Below are 14,927 nucleotides of genomic sequence, written 5' to 3'. Positions count from 1 at the left end.
TACCGAGGCGTACTGCAAAGAAGTGAGACCCGCGAGAAGGACCTCGATAGGTCTCCGGATTCTCGCATGGGTGTTTCGTGCTAGTTTGGAGCAGCCAGGCCGGTTCCCTTACGCCCGTACGCTCCGACATGCGCGATTTGGACCACGAAAATATGGCGAAGTTGTGCGTGAACGGCGTTGGCATGCTTGTAGATAATAAAACCCATTGTCCCAGTTTAGTCTTAGTGTCCACTCACCCCGGTCGCTGCATATAAGCTGCAGGCGCACGCGATGAGAAATGCACAGCTTGCGGTCATTGGATCGCTTTGGGATTTGGAGACCGCCTGTCCAGTTGCATCACCCCGTTGTAATTGTAAGCTCAGACTGAGATTCGCAGAGACATTGGTCCGTCGAATGCGTCATAGTGTATGCAGGGGTAGGTATCCGCTGCTACACTATCAGCTAGGCGCGTCTGCCGTGCCCGTATCGTTCAAAAGCAACGCTCTGAACATTGCGATCTTGCATGCAAGATGCTGCAGGCTGCATGCTGCATCGGAAATCGCGAAGTCTTGAGGAACGGGGCTGTGAAGCAGCGCACATGGCGATTTGCTGCCCAGAAAAGTAGATATAGTCGATCACTTCTTCTTCAGTTGATGTGAAGCGCGAGTTTCCATTCACGAGAATTGCATTCGCCAGCGTTTGCTCGGGGTTGCCGTCGCTCTTTTGCTTTGTTGATACATGAGAGCTGTAAGCAGCAATGCCTCGGTATGTAGTAAGGGCGAGTCGTTGACGGCACGAAGCGTCTTGTGGAGATGTGCTGGGGTGCTACGTTCTTGCTAGTGATCCCAACGGCGTAGGAATCGAGATGAAGTATGTGGAGAACCGAATGACGCTTTGTCAAGGTTCTTGGTGTGTGCAGCTGCGAGCCATAAGTAGCCGATCGCTTGAAGCCCCGTTAGAGATCGTGAGTATCATATCGAAAGTTTTTCCTAGGTACCATCATGGACGTACCTGTGAGTCTTCATCCACATACGCTATCACGCATTGAACACCCATGTCTTCCAAGGTTCAGAGGCGAACGCCACGATGACTGCATGACGATCAGCAGGCGGTGTGGAGCAGAAGCACTTGGCAGAGAAGCATGGCTATTCGTGCTGAATAACATTTTATTGTCGTTTCGATCAGAGCTCGTGTTGCTGTGATGTTAGAGTTGTGGGAGCGCACTCAAACCATCGAGTGTGGTGTTGGAGGGGAGCGCACCTGCATCCCGTACTACCTAGTAGCGCCGCACGGGGCACCGCGATTATGTTACATCATCAGAGCGAGGGAAGGCAGGAGCACACGAGGACACCTACGCAGCGCAGACTTGGAGGGATGCGGAAACCATCGTGGACATTTTCTGGCAACTTATATAGTACGTCACATGTTGATAGTCGCCCAAGGGAAGCATGAAAGCAGAAGTCTAAAGCATGAGTATCGTACGCAGTGGAGTATAGGTAACAGAGCAGCTCCTACCAGAGCTCTTTCCTGATCTGAGGGGAAGCTGTATCATCTTCCATGGCATTAAGCGAAGTTTAGTGACAGTAGAAACTGTAGGAATACATGCGAGAACGCCGAAGAGTGACAGGACCACACCCGGCCGCAATTGTCCACGCCCTGGTCTTCCGTCTGTGTGTAACAGTGCCGCTCACCTCCCGTGTGAGTGGAGCATTCTGTATTCTAATCCTGCCAGAAGACGCTTATGAAGTCGTGGATAGCGGATCCACATGGTCGCCTTCGAAAGCAGCCTTGCTGGGATCATTCCGTCTCATGATACCCTCGACGGGCCCAAGTAGTCGCTGGAAGCCGTTCTTTCCGAGTGTTGCAACCTTGACCTCGGTCTTGCTGACGACTGAGGCAGCGCGGGGAGCATCGTTGAGCAAGGCGAGCTCACCGAAGTAGTCGCCCTTCGTATATTGTTTGACGGCGCTGTCTACGCCGCGCTTGAAGACCTGGGCCTCGCCAGACTCAAGCAGGAAGAAGGATTCGCCGACATCGCCTTCCTGGATGATGGTTGTGCCAGGGGGGTATTTCTTGGTTTCGAGAGCGTCGGCGATCTTGGAGCGCTCGTAGGGAGTCAGGGTAGAAAGCAGAGGAACCTCTTCCAGGAATCCTTCGTACATGCGACGGCGCTGGAAAGCACTGTCCATGAGGATACGGCGGAAGGTGATGCGATCTAGTGCCCAGAGCGTGGATGACTCTGTCGAGGTGACTGTCGCAGCACGTGGGGCGTTGTACATGAGAGCCAGCTCACCGAAGGAACCACCTGGTCCGACGGAGCCTACTTTGTCGCCAACGCCATCCATGCCAGCCTCGACCTTGCCTGACTTGTTAACGTAGATGTCGAAGGCGCCCTTCTCGACGACGTAGAAGTAGTCTCCCACGTCGCCTTGCGAGATGACCTTTATGCCTTTTGTGGGTATGGGCTTCTCGTGCAGCGCGCCGAGGACCATTGCCGACTGGTCGTCGTCGAGATGTGAGAAGAGGAAGTTGCCGGAGACGGCCGACTTGAGGCGCGATAGCTGGTCCTGCGTCTTCTGGTGGAAGGGCGGGGTGAAGTTGTCGGCGGCGCTGGAGGCGGGGTTGAGCGACTCGGCGGAGACGGAGGTGCGTCTGTTGGTGTTGTAGTTGCTGGGGAAGTTCTGGCCCTCGCCCGATAAAGGCGGCATCTGAGTGATGTTGTTCTTGGAGGAGCCGCCGAAGCCGCCAAAGTCGCCGAATGCGCTCGCACCCGCGTCGTTGTTGTTGGTGGAGCGGGACCGGTTGAAGTCGATAGCTCCAAAGGTCGAGGCTGTGGGCGACGTCATGGTGTCGTTCTCCCCCTCCTCTTCGAGACGCTGCATGGTGGATTTGGTGAAGCCGCTGCCGGCGCTGGGCGAGGTGCTGAAGGGGTTGTTGCCGGGAAACGAGTTCTCGGCACGGCCCTGGGGACTGGAGTGCTGTTGCGACAGCAGGTATTCGGTGCGCTGCGACTCGAGACGGCGGTTAAAGAAGTTGGCGCAGAACTGCAGGATGTCGTGGGGCTTGTGCGAGAGGATTTCGCGGTCGAGCGTGGCGATCTCGTTGGAGTAGTCGGGAGGGAGGGACATGAGGGCGGTGGTGGTGAGGGGTCAAGCGCAGCTCTTTGACGTCGGTCGCGAGACGTGCAGGGATGGAGGCAGTTGTGCTGCGAGGGCCCGCGAGAACGTAGCGTCAGCGCGAGAGAGGATGCGTGAATACCTAGGTAGGAGACGCAATGGCAGGCTGCACCGTACGGGACTGGCAGCAGCAGGAGCGCGGTGAGGATGCGCAGGAGAGGGGGCGTGTGCGGGAGGAGGGATCACGGGTGTGGGATGGCGGGCAGGGCAGTCACTGGTAAGGATCGAGGCAAGCTTTCCTGGGGCTTATTATCTTCCAGAAGGCCTCTAGAATCCCTCGCACGCTGTAGCCTCCCACGGCGACTTTTACGCGACGGCTGCCCGCTCTCGCCGCCGCAATTGGATGCCGCGCGCACTGCCTGTGTGACTCCCACACCCACTGAGCTCCTGTAGCACCAGGGCAAGACAGCTGCGATAGCTGTCATAGCTGCTCAAGCCGTGCTTTAGCTCCCGCTGCCTGGCCTGCGCACACTGGAGCTTGCACTAACATATCCCACACTTGAGTCGTGAACTATCAAGCTGAGACGTTGTGTAGACAGGTGCGGCTCCGAGCTTTGATTGTCTTGCGGGCCATGACGACCATCCCACAAGCCATATCGTCGAGTTCTTGTCGCCTGGCAAGATAAACGGTGGTGTTGTGGTGTCGCATTGACTCTCACGTCATCAAGTCGCGCATCCATGGTGCCCATCAGACACCGCACTACAAACTGCAAGACCGTGTGGGTAGACAGCATTTGGGCAGGTCCTTTGCAATAGCAACTCTACATTAAACGCCGTCTACTTCACAACTTATGCAATAGGATTCAGTTGCGAAGACGAGCACGGCATGGGAGGCGCAACCTTGCAATTGGCGGTGAGGCACACTTTCATCATGGGCAACGATGCGGTGAATCCTATCCTCGAACATGTTGAGACGCGGCGCAGGAAGGACACGAAAACTCTGATCAAGAGGCGTTCCAGACGGTATCTGAGATAAGGCGACGACGAAATCATCGAGTGGTAGGTTACTGTAGGTAGCAGCTCACGTGCGACCCCGGAATCCGCCCAGATATCCCGACAGGTCCAGGACATGGCGATGACGCACAAAGCCGGCCTTGTGAGGCGCACAGGCACGCGGAGCAAAACTGGAGGGGCCGTCGTGTCGCTCTGCCTGCGAGATGAGGCGGCTGGATACGAATTGCATGCGCTGCACAATTCAACTGTGCACGGTGGCCTAAGAATTGTGAAGAGTAGCAGCAATTGAGCACGACGCCATGGAGGTTTCGTCATTGCACATGCTCGCCGTCGGTCCCGCGTGTTCCAGGGCTCGCGCGATGAACGGCATCCCGCCAAGCTTTCCTGTGGCTAGCGACGCCGTCTCTAATCTTGCAGACTCAGCGTCTTGTCGCGACCAGACCGCCAGCCTCGCCAATTCCGCAGCTACAAGTCATATCTGTCGCGCTCCTGACTCTGTGTTTGTGCCTGCATTGAAATCGCTGCTGTTTGTCGCGCGAAACAGTCGCAAGCTCCATCTTCCCCAAACCGTCCGAGCGCGCACTCAAGCCGCAAGCTAGCTCGCTCCACCCAACGCAGCTCCTGATCCTGACTTACCAACCACCTCCACACCTCTCCTCCCTGCGCCCAAGACAGGTCTTACTCCCTCTCCCCAACTCTGCAATCCCTGATCCACGTCCATCGCTGCGCTGATATGGGCAAATATACTTTCACCTGGTACGTTCGCGCCTGCCTCACGCCCGCCTAGGCACCTTCCGTGCCCAGCTGCTTACACGCGCACAGGGAACACTCGGCCAATGAGGTCTACGTGACTGGCACCTTCGATGACTGGAGGAAGACGGTCAAGCTCGAGAACGAGGATGGCATTTTCAAGAAGACTGTCGAGCTGCCCAAGACCCACACTCAGTACAAGGTGCGCACTTCTCCCGTCGCATACCGTCGGCTTCCCCGTTTGCGCAGACTCTGCTAACACGTCTACCACAGTTTGTCGTAAACGGCAACTGGTGTACCAACGACAGCGCGCGCAAGGAAGATGACGGCCACGGCATCATCAACAACGTCCTTCTGCCCGAAGACATCGTCGACGAGGAGCCCGTCAACACCATGTCCTCTGCCGCGCCCGAGTCCACAACCGCTGCGCTCGCCGGCGCTGTGCCCAAAGAGAGCGAGAAGGACGCCAAGTCCAACTCTCCCGTGCCTGGCGCCTTCCCCGAGACACCGTACGCAGAGACACCCGGCAGCGAACCGCAGACCTTCAACGTCGCGCCCATTCCCGCTACCTCTGGCCTCGGCAACCCCATCAAGCTTGCGCCTGGCGAGCCCGTTCCCGAAGCGAGCACTCTCACAGACAACACCGTAGACTCGACTGTCAAGCACGACAAGGAACCCGAGCAAGAGGCTTCTGCTTTCGGTATTGCGCCCATCCCCGCTACTGCCGGCGCTGGCAACCCCATCCACCTTGCGCCTGGCGAGAAGGTACCCGATGCCAGCACCTTGACCTCCAACACCGTCGACAGCACAGTCAAGACAGATCCCTCTTCCTACGAGAAGTCCGACGCTCTCCCTCCCCTCGCATTCACTCCCCAGGCTGAGCGCGATGCCAAGGGTGGCATGTTCGGTATCCCTCCTGTCATGGGCAACATGATCCCAGAATCGAGCCTCCCCATGGGCGCTGATGCCAAGGTCGAGGAGGACACCGGCGTCACGATCCAATCCTCTGCTCCTCACAGCACAACCGCCGATCTCGCCGCCCAAGTCCCTCTAGAGCCTCGCGGTGTCCCCGAGACTGTTACCGAAAGCCAGCAGGAGGCTCATGTCGACCCTGAGGCGTCTGCCAACCCAGAGGCCGTCCAGGACAAGAAGGAGATGGAGCAAGAGCTGAAGGAGACTGTCTCTAAGGCGCCCGCAGCTAGCGGAGACGCTGGTTTGAGCGACACAGCTAAAGCTGCCGCCGCCACTGCTGCTGCTGGTGCGACTGCTGGTGCGGGTCTCTTCACTGCGGCCGTCTACTCTGCTAAGGAGAAGGCTGCTGAGGCTACCGGCATGAACGAGCCCAGCACCTCCACTGCTGACGAGGTCCCGTCCATTGTTGCCGAGAGCCAGAACACAGCACATGCGGAGCCCGAGGCCGCAGCCAGTCCTGAGGCTGTTGCTGAGAAGTCCGCCATGGAGCAAGAACTTCTTAGCGAGGTACCCAAGACTAACGAGACTGGTCTCCCAGCTCCCGCCATTGCCATTCCAGCTGTCGTTTCTGAGAGCCAAAAGGAGGCACACGCAAGCCCCGAAGCAGCATCCAGCCCCGAGGTCGTCGCAGAGAAGACTGCCATGGAGTCTGAGCTGTTGCGCGAGGTCCCCAAGACCAACGAGGCCGGCGAGCCAGCCCCCGCCGTTTCCGCTGCCACAGCCACTACTGCTCCTGCGGCTACTTCTGAGACCATCTCCAGCGACGTACCCGAGGTTGTCGCTGACAGCCAACACGAGGCACACGTCAGCCCCGAAGCCGCTGCCAACAGCGAGGCTGTAGCAGAGAAGTCTGCCGTCGAGTCTGAGCTACTGGACAAGCTCCCAAGATCTGAGGAATCTGGTGAGCCTGCTCCTGTACTGACTGCGGCAACCACCGAGACCGCACCCGCTGAGACCACACCTGCTGCTGCGACTGCTGCGGGAGCTGCGGTTGCTGCGACCGCTGTTGCCGGTGCAACTGCTGCTGTCGTAGCCGGCACTACCAGGGAATCAGTCAACGAGTCCGTTGCTCGTGATGTTCCGGATGTCGTCGCCGAGAGCCAAAAGGAGGCACACGTCAGTCCCGAGGCCGCTACCAATGCTGAGGCTGTCAGCGAGAAGCGGGCTATGGAGACTGAACTTCTTCAAGAAGTGAAGTCAACCGAGGCTGCCGGCGAGCCAGCTCCCAGTGCTGCTGTTGTAGGAAGCCAAAATGCTGCTGGTCTCTCCGATGAGGCCCTTGTCGATACTAAGCCACTCAAGTCCTCCAGCGAGCCCAACGCACTCAACGCGCCCGCATCGGAGCCTGCTCAGCCGCCGACCTCCAAGCCCATCGACTCTACTACCGAAGTCGCATTCAACAAGCAGGAGCCGACTACCACCGAGCAGACCCAGCCCACCGTCACCACCGGCGTAGAGACAACTAAGACCGAGGCCACTAGCTCTGCCCCAGCCGCACAGCTGGCCCCGGAAAGCCCCGCCAAGAACCTCAGGAAAGACTCGGACGTCTCTCCCAAGGGCACTCCAGGCAGTCAGAGCATCGCTTCTGGTGCTGACGACAAGAAGAAGAAGCGCCGCTCTTTCTTCGGCAAGATCAAGGACAAGCTATCCAGCAAGGATAAGAACTAGATGTTTCATCTGTCTTTTCTCGGTACTCTCAGGCCATCTTCATCCATCACGAGGGTCTTTGGAGCTTGGTAATACCCGGGGTTCATACGCTGTGCTTCCTCACTCTTCCTCTTCATCGTTCGCCACGGAGTTTGTGCTTTTGGTCTATACCATTTTCCTTCCTGTGTCTGACATGTTCCATAGCAATCTGTTGCGTCATTTCTGTTCATATGCATCTCGAGACGTAAGAGAACGTGGGTAGACGAAAGAGATTGCAGTCATAGTATACCTGGGTTGCTCGAAATAAGTTGGCCACCGATGTCGAAACGTGGGGTATTGGCATGCCAGCGGGATTGTATTTAATTTGCTAATGACGATGCGTTAGATTCGCTTCACACTAATCTCATCTCAAAACCTCCACCGCCTGTCACATTCATCATCAACTATCGGCTTTCACAATGCACGAACGATCATCGCTGTCGTAGCATCACTCGGGCACATGAATTCACTATACGCGATGTTCGTATCGCGCTGTGCACATACCATGGCGCCTCCCTCCGTCTATACAACTTGCCTCCCATAAACATCCATAGGGTTCTAACGTACCACACACAGGAACAACAACTCACAGTAAATACACTGCTCCACTGCTCCAACAACGTCAAAGACTCAGTTTCGAACATATCGAAACAAAGACCAAAGTAGACACCTTCCACCAACGCAACACAATCACGCCCGCTCAACGCTATGTCGTTTTACGGTTTTGCTCATGGCGCCGACCGCCATGACACCGGCTGCACTCTTCAGCAGTCATCTCAACCACGCAACATTTCCCGTCACATTCGCAATCACAGCGAAGGCTCCCAGTACCGACCCACGCACCATGCCAGAGTTCGCTCTCGTTATGGAGCTGCAACAGAATTAACGCAAATGATCGATGACCATGCGGCAACATGGCAATCCCTTATCGCACCTGCTCAGAACAATCGGCCAGCGAGTCAGGGCACTATGATCGTCGATTGGGATGGTAATATGAAGCCAATCGTTCACTACCGAAGGAAGTCACAGGAGGAGCAGGCCCTGGCGGCACTGGATAGGTCATCAGCACTACCTCTGCCTTTATCCTTTCGACGCGGTGTTCCGAACATGGATCCAATCATGACGACGCATGAGCAGAAGCCACTGCCATCGCTACCCATCGACAGGCAAACCCCTGTTCGCTCTCACATTCGGTCAGCAGAGCAAAGTCCTCGCACATCCTCGGCATCCGTATCTTCTCACAACTCCTCTCGCCATGACTCTGTCATTTCCGATGACCAGCCGTCACCCCGCCGCCGTCTCGACCTGCATGTACGGACATCTAATGAACTCCCTACAGCCCAAGCCCCCTTATCTTCAAAAACACCAATCTACGAACAACAGACGTGTATTAGGATGATCAACGGGATAGCAACTTACTATCCACCCCGCATCTCACAAAGCACCGGTGCGTCTCGCCCGGGCTACGTCGAAGGCTATGACGAGGATATCATGGCCAAGTGGAACTTCGACGGCCAGCAGTTTAACGTGCACCGCAGTGCTGACCAACTATTTTCACCCATATCCGACCACTTTGACATTGATGAGGATGAGTATAGCCAAGAAGGCGAGCCGCACGTTGAAGAGCAAGGTATCACTGCTCTACCGGTTAAACAAGTAAAGAGGCGGAGTAGTGTTACCAAGCTGGTGGAGAAGGTAATCTTCAAACTTGAAGGGCTGGGGCTGACGAAGAAGCTCAAGAAGGAACGGAAGAGCGACAAGAAGAAGCAGAGTTGGCGGAAGCATGGGTATCATGATTGACAATTAAAAATTGGATTTGAAAACGTCTCGCCTTGACTGATATTGCTTAGAGTGATGTTTGGTTAGCTAACAGGAAGACAGGATATGGTTGAGTGAGTATGCGTGGGAGTGAGTGGAAATGACTCATTGTGGTTTGAGGTGGCTGCGCCGAGGACGGCAGGGCACGTGACCTTGTGCTTGCCTTTACACCAGTCAAAACATGGACACTCTTAGCTATAGAAGATACAGATGCCTCGGTACGTTGATTAGACAGAGCGAAGCCGATCGCATTCGCGCCTTCATACGGTACATTCCTACCTTCTCAGCGTAGAGCCACTTACCACTCCTCCACTCAACCCTCCCAGCAAACAACCACACAGACAACTTCGAAGATGACATCGGAATTGCGGACAGTGTTTCCGTGCAACACATGTTCTCTCTCTTTCACCAGTAGCGCACTACAGCGTACACATATGCGACAGCCCTGGCAGTGACATAGTTCTGAGCATGTAGATGGGGGAGTGCTTGGACTGACAATCTGTGACAGTATCGAAAATCCCAAAAGGCATATTTCTGAACTGCCAGTTTTATCTGAACAAGACTTTGGAATGCTAAAAGGCAAGAGCGAGGATGTCACTCAGCGACAGAGAAACGATGTTGACGCTCTGATACGGAGACCCCGAACAGCTGTTGCGCACAACATCAGCGGGCGCGAGACCACCTCCAAATCGTCGATGGAAAACATAGAAGCCGACTCTTTGAGAAGCGCGTCGTCAACAAGATGTCTCTTTTGCCCTTCCGCGTCTCCAAGCCCCGCAACGAACCTGGACCATATGTCCACACAACATAGCCTCTTCATTCCCAACCCTTCGCGACTCTACTCTCTAGAGTCTCTTCTCTCGTATCTGGCCGTTCTGGTTTGCAGATACTACGAGTGTCTCTACTGTGGAAAAGAAAAGGGAAGTGTGAATGCTGTGCAGACGCATATGCGAGACAAAGGGCACTGTATGATTGACACGTCGGAACTAGTCGGGTTCTGGGACGCGGAGATGAAGGAGGGGGGTAGCGAGGACCGGAATCCCAAGATGAAGGCCGAGACGCATCTACCATCCGAATCAGCCATCAACTCCCGACATAGCAGCGGCGGCGGGAAGGCGGTATCGAAGACTACAAAGCCTAGCTCGGCACATTCGCGTCATCGCACTCGGAAACATCTCGATCAAAAGCCCATCATCACTGCCGATGAGCCTTCATCTCAACAGCATCTAGTCACAGATTCAGGGCCTGGCCATCCAGCCCTTCAACACGCGATTAAGGGCCACCATCGTAGCTTCTCCACTATCCCCCGACCAGAGAGAGGTCTAAGCGGCATCTCAAGCCAACAGATCCGCACTCTTTAGATGGTGGATAGGAGAACGAAGAGTAGAGAGGAGAGTGCAAAGGCTAGAGGAAGGTATGCGTCACAACAGCAGCCAGTCAAGACTGTGTATTACAAGACTGAGAATTCTGTGTATCAGGCTGGGTGATTAGATAGGGGATAGATATGTGGAATATGATGATTTTGCATGCAGTGGGTTGAGGACTACAATCGGGTTGGGAAGTGCGTGATGAAGTGTTGAGGTGACCGAGGAGGTATTCAATGAGGATGCGAAGGTTGCGTGCAATCGTTGGAGACATATGTAGATCGCAAGGGGTATGATGAGGAGCGTTCTTGGGAGGTGATAGTGTGTTGAAGGATGCTAGGCATCCTTGTGTATTGTGTCATGTCGTGTACAGTATGGCTAACCCAGGAGCTATTCACCAAATGTATGGAGCAAGATACACGTCCCCGTAAACCTATTTAGGCGGCAAACGCCCTCTTTACAAGATACTGAAGCACTCAAAGTACGCTGAAGCAAAGCATACTCAGATATCTACATACCAGACTCAGCCCTCTTCACCCACAATTCTAGATCAGCACTGTCAAGAATGCCGAAGCCGTCATCGATATCCATCTCATCTTCACCGCCATCCGCGTACATTTCTTGATGTCGTCCTCGTGCGACTTGTCAGGCTCGTTTAAGCTCATGACGTTGAAGTTACTCACATTGCCAATGTCGATGATCTCAAACTGCGAACCCAAATCACGAGATTCCGGCATCCTAGCGACTGAACTTTGAAGCAGAGCTTTGAGCTTGCAGTGCTCTTGGATGTGCGAGGGCTCTAGAATGAAGGTTAGTACCGCCGAAGCGTGAGATAACGTTGATGATGACATGCCCGTGATGCGTTGGCCGCATTCACCTCTTGATGAAGCCCGGAGGTGCTCGTGAAAAACAACAAGAGTGATGAATAGGCTTATGAACCTATGTAGATTGTAAAAGCTCTACCCAACACTTCCGCCAAACGCTCAATGTGTCTTGAGGAGTGCCAGGCATACCCATCTCTACACGTTTTTCCAGTCATACCACGATGTCAAATCCACACTTCCCACAGCTTTAACGCCACCTCCTTCCTTTACCAAGTTATCTAGACCTTGTTCGAACCCCTCACCTGGCTCATTAACCCCAGAGACCTTGAGCTCCTCGCCACCCTCAACATCTTCTTTGTATTCATCATCAACACCAATCTCCTCACCCAATACCCTCACACCAGGCATCCCCTCAACTAACCCCTCCAACAACGCATTCCCAGCACACACCTTCCTAATCCTACTATCCTCATACTCGAACAACGGCGGCAATACCCGTTTATACACAAACGGCACATCACCCTGCGGTACCGATGGCGTGGTCCTCTTCTTTCCCCTCTTCCGCTTCCTAGTCACCACTTTCTGGGCCATCTGATTCATCTGATCTTGGCCGCCTTTGAAGCAGAAGTCGAACAAAGCGCGCGTCGGAGGAGGTACTTGGGTCCAGTCTGGGCATGCGTTGCGTGCTTTGGCGAGGTAGGTAGTCAGCTTTTCTCGTACATATTCGTTGCGTGAGTCCCCGCTGAGGACGATAAAATCATCGGGGTTGTCTTTGAGCATTTGGACGAAGGCGAGTTGGTGTTTTGTGGGATTCGCGGGGTCGAATTGGGTGCCGAGACTGGGATGCTGGGCGTATTCCATACAGGCTAGTGTGTAGGCCTAAATGATGGCGTCAATAAACATTCGTCTAGAGTCACGATATCGATGTAATGTGTAGAGTCTTGAGGACACGTACCGCCATCATGGGTGTGTCAGTCTTGTTGAGCAGCGACACCAGATTGACCAATAGCCGAACACGCGTTTGCTTGAGGTAGCGGGAGAAGCACATATGACGGTTGACGTTGGAAGTGAAGTAGGCGAGTATGGTTTGAACAGGCCATTCCGACATGGGGGTGAACGATTGCATCGCCCGTGCGATGGCGCCACGATGCTTGAGCTGACCGGCGAATGTCGCGCCTTCTGCGACATCAGCGCTATGAAGTCGTTAGTATGAGCAATTTCATGACTGGACCCAAGATTATGGGCGAAGACTCACACTTCATAGGGGAAGTACTGTTGCTGCGGGGAAGGAGAGAGAATGACTTCCAGTGGTAGCGTCTGCTGGGCGCGGAGGCCGTTGGGTACTCTGTCGGTCTTGCGGCGGAGAAGCTCTTCGAGCGCTGCCACATCTTCAGGTGTCAAGTTCTGCGACATAGTCTCGATATTCTCGGCGCTGTCGTCCATGTTGGTGGCGGAGTGTAAGCCCACAGTGTCAATTGCAGTGAAGAGAGCGCGGGGAGCGCACTTTACGCGACTTACTAAGACCTTAGCAGAGTAAATGACGTGATGGAGCAAACATTGGGCAGGGTCACGGGATATTGGACAGAGTCCATCGGAAAAGCGAAAGATTCGAGCTGTGCGGTTGTAGAATGCGACAACGCGCCTTGATGTTGAATGAGCGGCGCGATAGAATGGATGTGTTGTAAAGATGAAGATGATCGAAGTAACCAGGATATACACGCAACGTTTCGAACATGTGTGTTTCATTTGTGACTATGGCGATCAGGACTGATTCTTCGCAAGCTCACCAGCGGTCGAAATCTTTCTACCCAGTACCGTGAAAATCTACACTCTAAATATCTGAATCTGATGTCCACAGTTATGTATCGACCCCAACTCTATTTCCAATAGTCTATTCCTTATCCAATCAACGTTACAGAGACTCAGACAGCTACTTAGTCGAAGTTCAGCGTAACAACGTCACCCAAGCGGGAAAGATCGACTTCCGGCATAGTCATGACATGCAATACAGGTCGACTTGGGCCCTCAACCGGTGTGACATCCATTCCAATATCATTGGAAACCTTCAAACCATCAAGCCCATCAGCAATGTCGTCCACAACCAATATGTCGACAGTCTCGTAGGTACGAAAACCCTGCATAGCCTTCAAAAGGCCTGTCAAGATGCGATAGTCGGCGGTGTAGGGCTGATACTTGGTCACATCGAGCTCGATGACAGCGGTAGGACTGACACCAGGGATACTATCCGGCTTGTCGTCCTTAGCGATGTGTTCAGCTTCGAAGAATTCGACAAGAGCCGGTCCAATCTCAGCCAGCTTCTGGTGGCGGACGTTGTCTGGATCGAAGTTGGTCTCAACCAGCTTCCATGACTCGACTAGCTGCCGCATGTCCTTCAGGATACCCTTGTTGCGGTTCTGTGTGCAAATGTCGAAGTCTTGGGGATTCTGTAGCAGCTCGTGGATGAAGCGCTCGCGATAATGGGTGGGCTTGAAGCCGCGGTCTTGGATGCGCTTATTTCCGTTCTCTTCAGCGCAGGCGAGCATGTAGACCTTCTGGACGTTCGTGGCCTTGTTTTCGTATTTGGCGTACGCGGCGAGGTAAAGGCGAGCGCGGGTCTGTCGAAAGTAGCTTGAGAAGCTGATGTTGTCGTTACTGTTGCTGCAGAAGTAGGCCAAGGCGGTTTCAAAGCTCCATTGGCCCATCGGGACGCGGTTCTTGATGTTGTACTTCACTTCTCCGCGACGGAAAAGCACGCCTGCTAAGGTGGCGCCCATGTTGACTTGCATGGCAAGCGGATGACTAGCAGACATCGTTAGCGCGCTGTACGACCTTATTTTTGGCAATGCGATAATGCTTACTCTTGGTAGGGATACATGTTGTTTTCGCCATTCGCAGCGAGGATTTGATCGAGCGTGATATTAGGATAGAGAGCTGGTGAGACCTTGATGAGTTTGCGGCGAAGTACTTCACGCAGGAGCTGGTACTCAGAAGGCTCGCCGACACGGCTGACAAGGGTTGCAGGGTTAGGCATCTTCAGAACTAGATGGTGTAGGAATCTAGCAGGGTGTATTGGGGGGAAAGGTGTAGCGGAGGGTATTTGTCGCCGAAAGATACAGGCTAGCGGGAACACTAATGTAGAGAGATAGTAGGAAGGTAAGTAAGCGGGTGGTCGGTAGGTGAGAGCATGGGTAAGATAGTGAAAGGAACGTGGTAGCTGCCTTCGTGCACTGCCTTCACTTCGCTTAGCTGGGCAAAAAGAAAGAGCAAAAAAGAAGATACACCGGTGTCTTGTTCCCAGATCTTTATGTCTAGGGTGTATGTATTGTATTTAAGAACTCCGAAGAGTGTTAAGGTACTATAGGGTTTAAAGCCCAGGTCCTGACTTGAGAGAGAAACACGTATTT

At 54.2% G+C, this 14,927-nt stretch overlaps 4 protein-coding genes across 4 annotated transcripts; 2 read left to right on the top strand and 2 right to left on the bottom strand.

The window, feature by feature from the left end:
- Nucleotides 1–1,718: 1,718 nt before the first annotated feature.
- On the bottom strand, nt 1,719–3,107 carry J4E93_009443 (uncharacterized protein; the record flags this gene model as incomplete). The annotated part of the gene is made up of 1 exon (XM_049347335.1): nt 1,719–3,107. One exon carries the CDS (start codon nt 3,105–3,107, stop codon nt 1,719–1,721), a length of 1,389 nt encoding a protein of 462 aa, XP_049195603.1.
- A 1,735-nt stretch (nt 3,108–4,842) lies between these two features.
- On the top strand, nt 4,843–7,499 carry J4E93_009442 (uncharacterized protein; the record flags this gene model as incomplete). The annotated part of the gene is made up of 3 exons (XM_049347334.1): nt 4,843–4,865; nt 4,932–5,061; nt 5,133–7,499. 3 exons carry the CDS (start codon nt 4,843–4,845, stop codon nt 7,497–7,499), a joined length of 2,520 nt encoding a protein of 839 aa, XP_049195602.1.
- A 909-nt stretch (nt 7,500–8,408) lies between these two features.
- J4E93_009441 (uncharacterized protein) lies at nt 8,409–9,317 on the top strand (the record flags this gene model as incomplete). The annotated part of the gene is made up of 1 exon (XM_049347333.1): nt 8,409–9,317. One exon carries the CDS (start codon nt 8,409–8,411, stop codon nt 9,315–9,317), a length of 909 nt encoding a protein of 302 aa, XP_049195601.1.
- A 4,140-nt stretch (nt 9,318–13,457) lies between these two features.
- On the bottom strand, nt 13,458–14,554 carry J4E93_009440 (uncharacterized protein; the record flags this gene model as incomplete). Its single annotated transcript, XM_049347332.1, has 2 exons — nt 13,458–14,322; nt 14,382–14,554. 2 exons carry the CDS (start codon nt 14,552–14,554, stop codon nt 13,458–13,460), a joined length of 1,038 nt encoding a protein of 345 aa, XP_049195600.1.
- Nucleotides 14,555–14,927: the final 373 nt, after the last annotated feature.

The sequence above is a fragment of the Alternaria ventricosa genome, assembly GCF_023758065.1.
Source record: "Alternaria ventricosa strain BMP 2768 chromosome Unknown scaffold_21, whole genome shotgun sequence".
Taxonomy (NCBI): Eukaryota; Fungi; Ascomycota; class Dothideomycetes; order Pleosporales; family Pleosporaceae; genus Alternaria; species Alternaria ventricosa.
This window is presented reverse-complemented; position numbering and strand designations above follow the sequence as displayed.